At 34.2% G+C, this 12,420-nt stretch overlaps 1 protein-coding gene across 5 annotated transcripts in view; it reads right to left on the bottom strand.

Moving 5' to 3' along the window:
* SFMBT2 (Scm like with four mbt domains 2) overlaps positions 1 to 12,420 on the bottom strand; it is a 123,115-nt gene that overhangs the window by 40,155 nt on the left and 70,540 nt on the right. For 4 of the 5 annotated variants that reach the window (XM_072401834.1, XM_072401833.1, XM_072401832.1 and 1 more), the window contains 5 exons: positions 11,300 to 11,388; positions 6,680 to 6,926; positions 4,643 to 4,740; positions 1,515 to 1,616; positions 783 to 930 (listed from right to left, as the gene is read on the bottom strand). In XM_072401834.1, coding sequence (XP_072257935.1) covers positions 783 to 930; positions 1,515 to 1,616; positions 4,643 to 4,740; positions 6,680 to 6,926; positions 11,300 to 11,388 — 684 coding nt within the window. The remainder of the gene's footprint in view (positions 1 to 782; positions 931 to 1,514; positions 1,617 to 4,642; positions 4,741 to 6,679; positions 6,927 to 11,299; positions 11,389 to 12,420) is intronic. The other variant, XM_072401836.1, reaches the window with a different exon arrangement.

Genomic DNA, 12,420 nt, shown 5'->3' with positions numbered 1-12,420 from the left:
CCTTTATTCTGTATCCTAGAGAAGCAATGATTTTCATTAAATGAATCCTGATTATGCTGTACTTGTGAGGATTCCGTGGCAGCACAATGCAAGCACATTTTACGAATCACTGTGAGTGCCCTTGAGAGCTTTTTATTCCACCCACAGTATACAATTAATCAAAGCTGAGGTGGCTGCTCTAAATTTGTCACTTCCATTTATCTCCTTGGTTTCTTAAGTGGGATTTCATTTCTCTAAACTTGTTTGTCTTATTTTGGGATACTGAAATAGTTGTGGCATCAGTGGGATGAGTTCAGTAAATGAGCTTTTATGCTAAAAAATCATTTGAATTCCTGATTTTCAGGTCCAGGAAATTCTGCACTACTGTATACTGAATGTGGTAAATAGTGTGTGTATATTTTAATCAATGTTATTATTGGCCTAACAAAGAATTACTTTAAATATAAAAAGTTGACAGTATGCTAAACACTTAGTACTCTAGACAACTCCAAGAGTTGTTTTCTCTCAAAATGTTGTTAAAAAAATAATTTTGGTTTATTCTCGGGTCCCACGAGTAGATGGCCCATCATAATTACTTCAAGTGTACATTATACTTTACCTGCAAAAATAGGGGGAAAAATATGATTTATATTCAAGTATATATGGTATATTATTTTAGAAAGTTCACCAAATCAAAAATTATATCTATGAATGGTTCTCTATAACTTGGAGGTCAATATAAAGCATTTATGACAAAGTGTGTTGTTTATGCTTATCGCACAGGATTATATTGCACTACATACCTTTAGGAGGAGTGAGATTGACTCCATTTATAAGGCACCATTGTACAGGCAAAAGTCCCAGTGAATCAGCATGGCAAAGCATGGACACATTTTTTGCTTCTGGTCTCAAGTCATCAATAGTTACTTGGAAATAAAGGTTGTTAAAAACCTGTAATTCAAATTAAAATTTCAGTTAATAAACATGCTACACATCAGAAGTATTATTGTGCAGATGTAGGTTACAAAAATGTTCTTCTTGTATCAAAGCTTAAAAATTGTCATCACATTTTTTTTACATTTACATGGTGTTATATGGAATTTGTAACATGCTATAGGTATTTTAAGCCTCATTCCCCTTGGTGTCTTTTGGACTGCAAAAGGTGCAAGAAAAGGTCGAAGGCCATGTGAGCCCTGATTGAAAGAATATCTTTAGGAAAGTAAAACTTGAAAGTGCATTTTCCGAATGACTGCATTGACATATTTCAGAACTCCCAGCTTTGGCACCATGGGGTATTTTCAAAAAAGCTGGATGTCTTTTAGACTACAGATTTTCTTCAAATCATCTATTTAAACTATTTTTTATTCAAGTGGTAGATGATAGAAAAGTTTTACAACTTTAAAATAATGCTTTCATCTTCTTCAATTCAATGTAATAGGTGTTTATTAAAACAGCTGTTATTCTGAAGATTTTGAATATTCTTTTGTAAGATAAGCAGATTCGGATTTAAATATTGTATTGTTAATGTGACTTACCTTGGTCACAGTTGCTGGACGAATATGACAAGGCTCAGTTGGGTCCACTGCCTCTACTTTCATCCCCGTGGTAAAGGAATGGGCCCTTAGGTCAGCATGATCCTTTTTAAAAAAAATGTTTTAAAGGATATGATCAAAAACAAGATCCTCTACAGAATAGATATATAATGATCTTAAGTAGGCACTGCATATAAAACAAACACAGCACTCTGTTGTAAAAACAATGGTTCTTTTAAGAATTAAAATAAGAAAATTGTACTGTTCTGGGATCCATGAAACACATTTTTACTAAAAGACAGAAAGACACACTAAGGCTAATACCATCAGCCTTACAAAGCTATACACAAACTAATTCAATGATTTGGGACATGGGAAATGTTACCTAAATAGCTAGCTACCTACAAACAGTTTCACAAGCTGTTTAATAATTCTTCAAACCATGTTCTCTTTGACAGCTGAAACACCTTTTTTTAGTGTTCTGCTGTTCCATTGAAAATATAGTTGGGTTTGTTGTCATGCTCAAGGCGCTTTGTCTAAAAATACGTTTATAGCTTGTAAAATGTAAGATTTTAATCACTTAGAACTTCCTCAAATAGCTCTCCATAAATGTATGCGCTGTCAATCAATAGATGACATGCTGCAATTTGCCAATGATCTGTTAATTTAATGCCTGGACACAAAGTCAAGTGCCAACCCTTTCCAAACACAACTTGGGTCCAGAACCATAGCTGCTGCTGCTGGAAACACAATCAAATTGTTAAATGCCTCCAAGAGCAAAAACAAAAAGCAGTATTGGCTGCATTAAATACCTTAGTGTCCAGCAATTGCTGGCTGGGCATGGATCATCTAGTCAAGCTCTTTAAAACCAAGGACAAGATCAGACAGTAGCTAGATATGAGATATATGACACACACTATATCAGCCCCCTTCATCCTTAAAAGAACTAAATGGAGTTGATGTAATAATTTAGGGAGGAAGACCAAATGCAAGCGATGCCCCCAACACTGAAGCTTGTGAATGACACTGACCTCCTGTCTAGCAGCTGTGGTTTTAGAAACAAATAAACGGCTAAATAGAATATAAAAACAGCATGTCTGTTTAGTCAATATAGTTAGATTAGTTTGTTGCCTTTAAAAAGGGATGCCACATTGCCCATAAACTGGAGACTGAGACATCAAAATAAATTGGTGAAAAAGTGGTTCTAGAGACCTAATGACTTTCTATGTACTACTGATATGCATTATTTCAAGCACTCACTTCTAACATTGGCTGGAGTGCAGTTCATAGAAGTACTTTAAAATATTTTAAACAGGGTTTTTTTATTCCATTATCATTAGTCATCGACATACAAAAAGTAAAACAACCAAATGTAAATGTTTAGTCATACCCAGCACTCCTATTTTAACCAAAATGAGTATATTTCTAAGAAAGGGAGATTTGTAACAGGAAGCTGATCAAAGAGCAAGTTACGGCACAATAATTTGAGACGTTTGCTATTGTCAAGTCTGAAGCCCTCCCTTAAGAACAAGTCAGCTGTCAAGCTATGTAATTGCATTCCTGCGGCAAATTCTTTTCTACAATCCAGATCATTATGAGGTTAATTTTATTTATTGGTATTTTCACATACTCTACGCCACTTCTCTGGAAAATACCCATTTGCGAACATGAAAAAAAACATTTATCCAGTTAAATGACTCCCATATTTACTGCTAAACACAGACATCAGCAGAGCAGAAAAAAGGGAAATGCATGTAAAATGTAAAACCGCAGGTGCTCTGTTAGCTTTGTTAACTGCTATTTTAATGCTAATGCAAAGCAGAAAGTAAATTCAAACTAGTTATATAGAAAGTCACAAAATGTAAATAGCAACATTTCTATGAGCTAATGATAGCAACCAAACAAAATCCGCCTGAATGCTAATTTATACTGACTATGAATACTGTGTATATTTTAAAGTCAAAAGGAATTTAATGTTTATTAAACACAGTACATAGCTGATTGACTATAAAGTTATCATAAACAGGAACATGGTTAGGGATCTGTTTGTGGCCTGTGGCAGTCTGATAATCTCATTTTAGTAGGGATCCTTTTTGGGCATTATGAGGCCAGGCTCTCTCCTTGTCTCCTGGTAACAGCTGTCTCCTCTATTCCCAACACACTAAGAATTGGCATGACGTAACCAAATGTTACCATATGTATCAGCCACCTGGTAATAGTTTACCAACAGACATTAAATTGCTAGGCTGATTTTGCTGAAAGTACAACCATTACTGAAACTTTTTTATTCTAATAACAAAAACTAATTTAGGTATAAATGGCACCTGCATGTAACTGTGCAAAACTGGAGGACCCACCCAAACTATTTTATCATTGCTGAATCCAGGTTGGTTCTTAAGGGCAAAGCTCCCAAATCACCAGGTAGTGCATATCGCTAACCCATGCCAACAGTGCATTCATATTGGCCTATCCCTATGATAAGAAGTTTCACTGGCCAACAGCCATAAACAGGAGGGGACAGGCAGGGCTGGAACTTTGAGAATCCTTTTGCCTTGTCTAAATATGCAATGCCTTTGCCTTGTCTAAATCATGTGCAATGAAAAATCATTTTTTTTATTTCCCTGCATATTAGATATTCTTTGCAAAGTGAATTCTCACCACATTCACAACACTAAATAAAATGTCTCTTACAAAGTGATAATTCACCTTGGGTAATGTACCAGCCTAAATCAATCCCAACAAATTTGTTTTTTTTATCTGTTGAAAAATGTCCTAATTGAAAATCTTGTCAGTAATAGAACTTTTTTTTTACATGCTGTCAGTTCTATATGACTGACAAACTACACTGGTTAGAATCAGCATAGTTGGCCACTCATGTGAACTGGACTCCAGGGTTCAACACAGAAATTATTTAAAGCTGGGTGGGTAAAAGCTATATGTGGGTGGCAGTCCCTGTATTTTGACCCAAAAACAATTGGGTTGTGCTTAAAAGTACCAGGTGGTGCGCCCGGCTAAAAGGGGCTGGGGAGCTTGAACACTGGAACTCCTTCAAATGATTATATGGCTTCTTTTGTGGAGTACAGAATAGGGAATTAGAAGCTGATGGTGAAGTGAAGCTCTTGGTCTCCTACCTTGAAAACTTCAACGGGTAAAGGACACCTTGCAGCATTTATCAGGGACTTCTCTAAAGCACATTTCCATTCTGATAAAGTCTTCAAAGGAAAAATATCTAAAATATAACAAATATTAATCATACAGTGCACACAAAATAATAATATTTATATACCGTGAAATTTGTCCTGTATAAAAATAACATTAGTTGCTAATGGAATATAAGTTGCCTAACAAAAGTGATAAATATGGAAACTAATAACTATGGAAAATAACTGCTTTCAATTTACTGCTGCCCTGTGGCATGATCTTACATTGTTGAAAGGCCTCTCAGGAAAAAGTAGAGGTTAGTATAACTTACCTACTTGTTTTACTTGCCAAAGTGAATGTCTCAGTACATTATGAAATACTTACATGTTGTAGGCATCAAACTTGGTTGGCTGATTTCTAAAACTGGCTATGCAAAATAATTGCAAATATTTTGGAATATAGGATAGAGTACTTGAATTACTTATTTATTTCAGTTTTGTAATTAAATAACAGGTCTTTTGTCTGCAGCTAGTTTCATTTGCTTTTCGTAAGCCAATTTGCTTCAGTTGCTTTTCTTTATACACAATAGATCACAGGAAGCTAGAAAGCAATGATTAAAAACCCCTTAAAGAATGAAGACAGAACTAGGATCGTTAATGTCTCAGACAGGAAGGGCATGATTGATAATACACAGTTGATATTAACCTAAGCTTTAACTATGAACCTCCACACTGTGCGTACATGAAGGTGGTATTGTAAAAATAGATACATGACAGGAACATGAATTATGACTAAACTGAAGTAACTTAAATAATCCAGTCATAAAACACCTGAAAGTACAGCAGGGAGTGTCTTTTATTGAGATTCTAACTCTTACACGTGCACAGTGTACACGAGGTAACAGCTCAGACAAAATCCAGTATAATAAAGTATATATATATAAAAGTTAAAATTGTTCACTAAAATGAACAACTTACAGGCAAGAAAGGCACTGGTTGTAAATCTATGTCTCCTTTAGTGGAAATAACCTAAAGTAAAGTAAGTAAATATGTGCCCAGATCACATGCACATATTCTGTACAAGCAGTAAAAACAAACAAAGTCATTATTAATCTGGAATTGAGATGTTACCAACAAATGAACGCATGCAAAGTGTTTTTGTATGAGCAGATCTTGTGCTAGACTGTCAGCCTTCTAATATGAACATATAACAGCAGTCTCTAAGTTAAAAATGCATTTCAAACTTTATCTTGAGTCTTTGATGATTTAGATGTTTGAGGATCCTGGAGAATAAATATTTTCACATCAAAGCAGCCTGAAAATGGCTTAAAGTAATACTCTTTACTACTTTTAAACAATATGTAAATTGGTAAATGTCTAGAACAGGAATTCTCAACCAGGGTTCCTCCAGAAGTTGCTAAGGTTTTGTCGAACTGTGGTTGATCGACTTCCCATTTGATGATGCTTGCTGAGTTCCGAGACCAACACAACTTGGTAGATACAGCTGCATGACCCTAATGATGTTTTTACGTTTTCTGTAAAGGTAGTATTTTCTCCACCATAGTAGGGGGGCATTCTTTCCACTAGCCACCAGTTTTTTTTCCCTACTACCGATGAATGAATTGGTATAAGAAGGGCTTCCTTTAGACCTCAAAATTGTTGAAAGAGTTCCTCAGGGGTAAAAATGTTAAAAAGGTCTGAAAACAGGTGCAATTTAGCAGTGAATATTTAATCTTATCAACTATAGATTATCATTGTTATCAAATGTAGTCGATATGATAAGATATCCATTATCTGTTAAAGCTGATGTATTTATAGACTATGAAAATCTTGAAATGTTGGCTAAAGTTATGGCAGTTGGTAAGTATGGTCACGTAAAATACGAATGAAAAGTAATTTTCAAGTAGTAGTTCACCAAACCCAAACCCTGGCTATTTGCAAAATGATAAACACACTATGTGACAGGACCAAGAAGATTTCTTTTTAATACCTTGATTACCAATATTAAATTATGACTTTATAACATACCCAAAGGTGGTTCCATCCTGCATTGATTTTCCTGGCACCAGCCAACAGGTCGAAGCCTACAATCCAAGTAAAACAACCATTGATCACAGGCATCTGACTCCTCCAGTCCAACATAGCGCAGTCGCAGTCTTCCACCCACGTTTTCTACCACACTAACTATCCAGTACTGAAAGGGGTTCTGTGAGTCCTGAAGCTCTATCAGCGAATCCATTGTAATAAGGTCTACTGGAGTTTTTCCTCGCAGAGGCTGTTGGAGTAAAAGGAAGATGCTATAATTATTAGGTAAAATGGAACTGATGAAAATATTTCAACACAAAATCCTATTTCTGTGTAACATACGCTTAACCTGTTTACAGTCACCTGGCTTTGATTTCTAATATGAAAAACCGACACAGAATGATTGCTGTAATCCAAATGACATATATATATAAAAAAGTAACGTATAAGCAAACTTGACACTACAGCACTATTTACTTTAAAAACATTCTGGTAGTTAAAGCAAGCAAAGCTAAAATAAAAACATATTAGTGCAGAGTGAAACCTAACACTAACAAACCTTATTGGACCAATTTAAGAAGGCAGATCAAAGTACAGTAAACCATCATCAAACAGAATTTATTCCCTAATTGTGCAAAATTGAATTCGGATTGGCTGTAATTTTATTTTTAAAATATACATTATCATGCACTTTTGCCTTGCTTTAATAAATACTAGCTGATTACCCAGCGTTGCCCGGGTATTTATTTATTGCAACCTTATAATATACAGGGAAAGGAATCAAATAAAGCTATAGTGTTAAGCAAAAGGCACACTGTCACTGAACAATACATACACATATACATACATGAAAATATACCTCTGACATATAGCACAGCGCTGTACAAAGATGACTGGTGCACTCACATGAATCTCAGTCATATGTATAGCAAGTTTGGTTGAACTGACTCCATGCGTTTTTGAGTGATAGTGGAACATACACACATACATCCAATTTTATATATATAGATAGCAGCAAATAAATATATATATTGAAAAATGCACTATTGTAGTATATGCATAGGTTGTGATAGAATATGAATATTTAGATTTTTGCCAATAACTTGATGTTACATGTTCATTTTTGGGCATCATTAAATTTGAAACCCAATATTTCATGTATTAGGTGTCATTTCAGGTGGTATTATCACCTTATACAGTACAAGCACAAATACCATAATGCTCAGAAGGCCGATGCTGTAGACTGTAGAAGACATGACTTTATTGTTGCCAACCCTTTTTCTAACTATTTGGGAATATTACAATACACTAAGCCAGTTAAGAACCAGCAAAATAAGTTCTGTGTAAAAGTGGTTGATCTTTAAGTATTGAAAGACTGAATAAGGTCTCAGATGGCTGTGTAGATATTAAGAAAAGGTCTTAAATATATACGTGAATGACTGCCTAAGGGTTCATGTTCATTCTTATGAAGAAAGAAGTGAGTAGGTGGCACTGTTGGCACCAGCTTACCCTCAGGGAAACACTAACAAATAGACATGAACTATTAAATAAAATGGCCAAGCCAGCTAATGCTTGCCTGGTATCTATACCACCTAACAGAACTGCAACATACTATACCAATCTCTGTAGTTTAAGTGGGGTTTATTTACTAAAAGGTTTAGGCTGTTCAGAAAGCAAAGTGGATTACCACTTGTGGATTATTTCACATTGCCTACTGGAAGTGGTAAAATTTACTTTGCAAAGAACCAACACACACATGCAATAATTGTCGTTGTAAAACGAACGATTGACAACCGATCAACAATTATGCACGATTATTTTGAACTATCGTATTGTGCACAATTCTCTACATGCTGTAACGATACGATCATTCAAATATAATCCACCAAAAATGTACAAACACTAGATCGTTTGAACAATGCAGGTAGTGACGTGTACTAGAGAAAGTGTACTGTAGAACCATCCACGATCACTGAACGACCGTACACAGAATAGATTGTGGACGATCGACGCCCAAACTGATCCGCCAGGACAGTCGCTCGTTTCCAGCAACTTTCCTTGTTCGTCTGCGTCATTGGCCAGTCGTAGTTTACTTTTTTTATTAAAGATTATCGGCTGATTGATCGTCAATCGTTAGTTTCCAACGACAAATATTGCACATGTGTACGTAACCTAAAATAAAATTGGTTCATACATGATTGGATAGGTAAAGTCAGAAAAGCTTAGCAATAATTCATTTTGCTAAGAAAACAGCCTGTATTTGTTTAGTAAATCAACACTATTATGTGTGTTACATTTAATTCTGATATTGGTAATGTAGTGTACATTTAATAACATCAAAAATGTAAGCCAAATGACTCTATTTGATACAGCAAAGCAACATCATCTTTTACTGATCTAACAATATAAAACTGAAACCCAAGAATGATTGCATTGCACATATAAATATTTTACATGACAATGTCTTATGGAAAGGATCAATATGTAAATATATACTTTTCCATAATTTTCACAATTGATTTCCAGTCCAACTTAACAAAACTAAATCAATAAATGATGCATTTATCATATTCGGCCTAATAAAACACACCTGCTTTTTGTAGAAATGTGTGCATAAATTGATGTGAAAATGCATTAGTTATATACTATGAGTCTTTTAGACACATAAAGGAAGCGATTTTAATATTGGGTATCCACTGTGCTGAGATGACCCCTTTTAACACATTTTATAGACAAAACATAAAAAAACTTTTTTTTTGTGGCATTCAGAGATTGCAAAATGGTTTCCCTGGCAACAGACTGTCCAGTAGTTAGTGAACACCTCTGTTCTTTTTTATTTTTTTTTAAAGGCATACTATGTTATGTCTTAGGAAAAGAGACACCTCAAGAGTAAACATAATTTATAGGGTCAGCTGTATGTAATAAAAGACAATTTAGCCTTAGCCTAGGATTTCCTTTAAATCCAAGAACATGAAATGTGATATTCAACGATGGTCTTTTATCCTCTGCCTGCAATAATTATGTTTTATTGTAAACCAGAATAAAATGTCACCTAACATTAGCCAATGAGCCATTCTTCTATATTCAATGCGTCCTGCATAGTAAGCCACTGATACTTGATTATGATCCCAGCAACCTTGTAGAAACAGAAAAGTTCTTGTCTGACAATGATCAACCCAGCAACACTAGAATTTCACTATGATGTCACTTCTGTTTTTAAAAAGGGAGGTCTCCATTTCTGGCAGCCTTCTACTTCCCTCTTTAGTTTCCATCTATAATGTATGCCTTTCCACATTTGCTACGTATCAGTAGCAATGCATAAAATTGTTCCATATCTTTTCAGCAGCTACTCTGAATTTAATATGGAGACATTTGTTTACAATACATACATACAAATATATATATTGTACGTGTGTATACCAGAATACATCTGACACTAAACTGACCAAAAACAGTCCTCTCAAATTTGTGTAACAGTTTTGTTAGTCCGATATCAGAACAAACAAGGCTACCTTTTTGCACAATTTTAACAGAAACTTAAAACAGAAACACAACGTACATTGATGAAAATAGTTACATTAGTTAAATTACATTATTAGTAACATTAAAGCAGAAATCCAGTAAAAAATAAAAATAAAAAATCTCTGTAATAAATATTTTGTTCCTTGGCATTACCTACAATTTTTACAGATTACAAATAACTGGAAATCACTATATATGAACTCAGATTTTTTTCCCAGATTCTTAAGATATTATTATTATTAATATTAAATTAGAGTTATGTTAGATACATGTCTCTATTTATGCCTTATAGTTCCTTTGGAAAAGATAAAAAAATAACTTTTTTTCAGTTATAACAATTTACAAGTGTTTTACTTGTTGCATGAGCTTTTTCTCGTGTTCTTTACATCACATATATGTTTTGAAAAATAAAGATAGAAAAGTTTTAACATCTTTATAATATCATTATGGCCCCCACAGCTAGACCTAATAATTGTTATGTAATACTAAATGTGCATTTCTTTTCTCATGATATATACTTTAGTTTTTAAAATAAAAAAAAAAATTACACAGCATTTGCTGCATTACTCAAGTTTATTCTTAGAGCAGTCTAAGGCCCTACACTGTTCTGCAGATGCCCATAGTCAGGTTAGGCTATCAAGCATTACCTTCCTTCCCTGAGAACAGGCTTTCAGGAGCCCAATACTAGACTGTAAATGGACGTGGAAAGTAAAGCAGCACAATCAACGTGCTTATCTCTGTGTCACCCAGTTTTCTCATCCTTTCAGCATGTCAGCACACGAACCGATAGTGAAGAAGCTACTCGTGCTGCTTTATTTGGTTGGACTATGAGTTCTGCCAAATATGGGATTACGAGGCGGATTTCATTTCAAATGTAGGTACTTATACTGCTTGCATTTACATTTATTTATTATTTAAGCCGGCATTCACCAAATTTATTCTGAACTGCAATGGTTTTGCTTACATTATAGCCTAATGTCATATGGGTATATATAGATTTTAGAATTATGACTATAGTGAGCTATGAAATAAGGCCTATTGAAAAACTAATATTTTTCCATTACATAAAAAGTGTCAAGACTTTAAAAGTAGTATACATACTCCCTCTAAAAGTTTTGCTGGTGCAGTCCTGGAACCAGTCAAATCATGAATCAGAAATTCAGCCCAATCAGTGCACTTCTCCTTTATACCTGGCAAGAGAAACACTTTTTTTAGTTTTGCTTCACTGAACATTAAACATATCACCAGTATAATACTGTTTAATATCTGGATAAGTGATAAACATGCTTATAGAGTATGCACTTGATTGTTTTTAGTGCATATCCTTTTGATTATCACATTATAAATGATCACTGCACATCTAAATATATATATATATATATATATATTATTGATGCTAGAAGTACAGTGCACAACATACATTGCTAAGAAAATTTATTGTATGTGATATGCTTAAATTGTAGCTATGATCTAACATTGTATATTAAGTTATTCATATTATGAACAAGTAGTAAATACATGTAAAAACAGTCATCCCTGACCTTAATGTAAAGGTATTCACTTTTAAAGATAACTAGGTTATGAACTAATAAAAAAATTTATTTTTTCATAATTCCTAAAGAATAAGTGATGAAGGAGGGATCATTTTACTGCTTATTCAAAATGTGTAAATACATTAGTGTACAACATTTGGGGCCCAGGTTACTTTAATGATGTGTTCTGCTAGACCACTGGGCCAGAAATGGCACATAGAAAAGTTGTGTAGCAACCATAACTGCAATCAGACCCCAGGAGAGTTTGGGTAATAAATACACTCTGTTAAATATAGAAGTAGAAGCAGTGGTGACATTCTTGGGTATTTGTATTTTGTTATGCAGTATAGCCAACTAATAGGGATGAGGCAAAACCTAGGAAGAGATAGGGTTCAGCTCATAAGCAATTATAATTGAGGCAAACCTTGGAAAAGACAGTGGTCAGCTCAATAGGATTAATTGTTAAATTATTATTTGTGGTAATGTACAGAACCAAAATTAGAAAAAAAGTTGTCTCTGTCCAAATAATAATAATAATAATAAAAATAAATAATTATTAACCACCTGAGCGTTACACTGATTTCTAGATTTCTGTTCCAAAAGCGTCACAGGTTTTCATGAAATTTTTTTTTTTAAATTGTAGACCTGTAACTTACAGAAATATGTCCGAATAGGGTTCTAGTAGATATC

Source organism: Pyxicephalus adspersus, chromosome 2 (assembly GCF_032062135.1).
Source record: "Pyxicephalus adspersus chromosome 2, UCB_Pads_2.0, whole genome shotgun sequence".
Classification (NCBI taxonomy): domain Eukaryota; kingdom Metazoa; phylum Chordata; class Amphibia; order Anura; family Pyxicephalidae; genus Pyxicephalus; species Pyxicephalus adspersus.
This window is presented reverse-complemented; position numbering and strand designations above follow the sequence as displayed.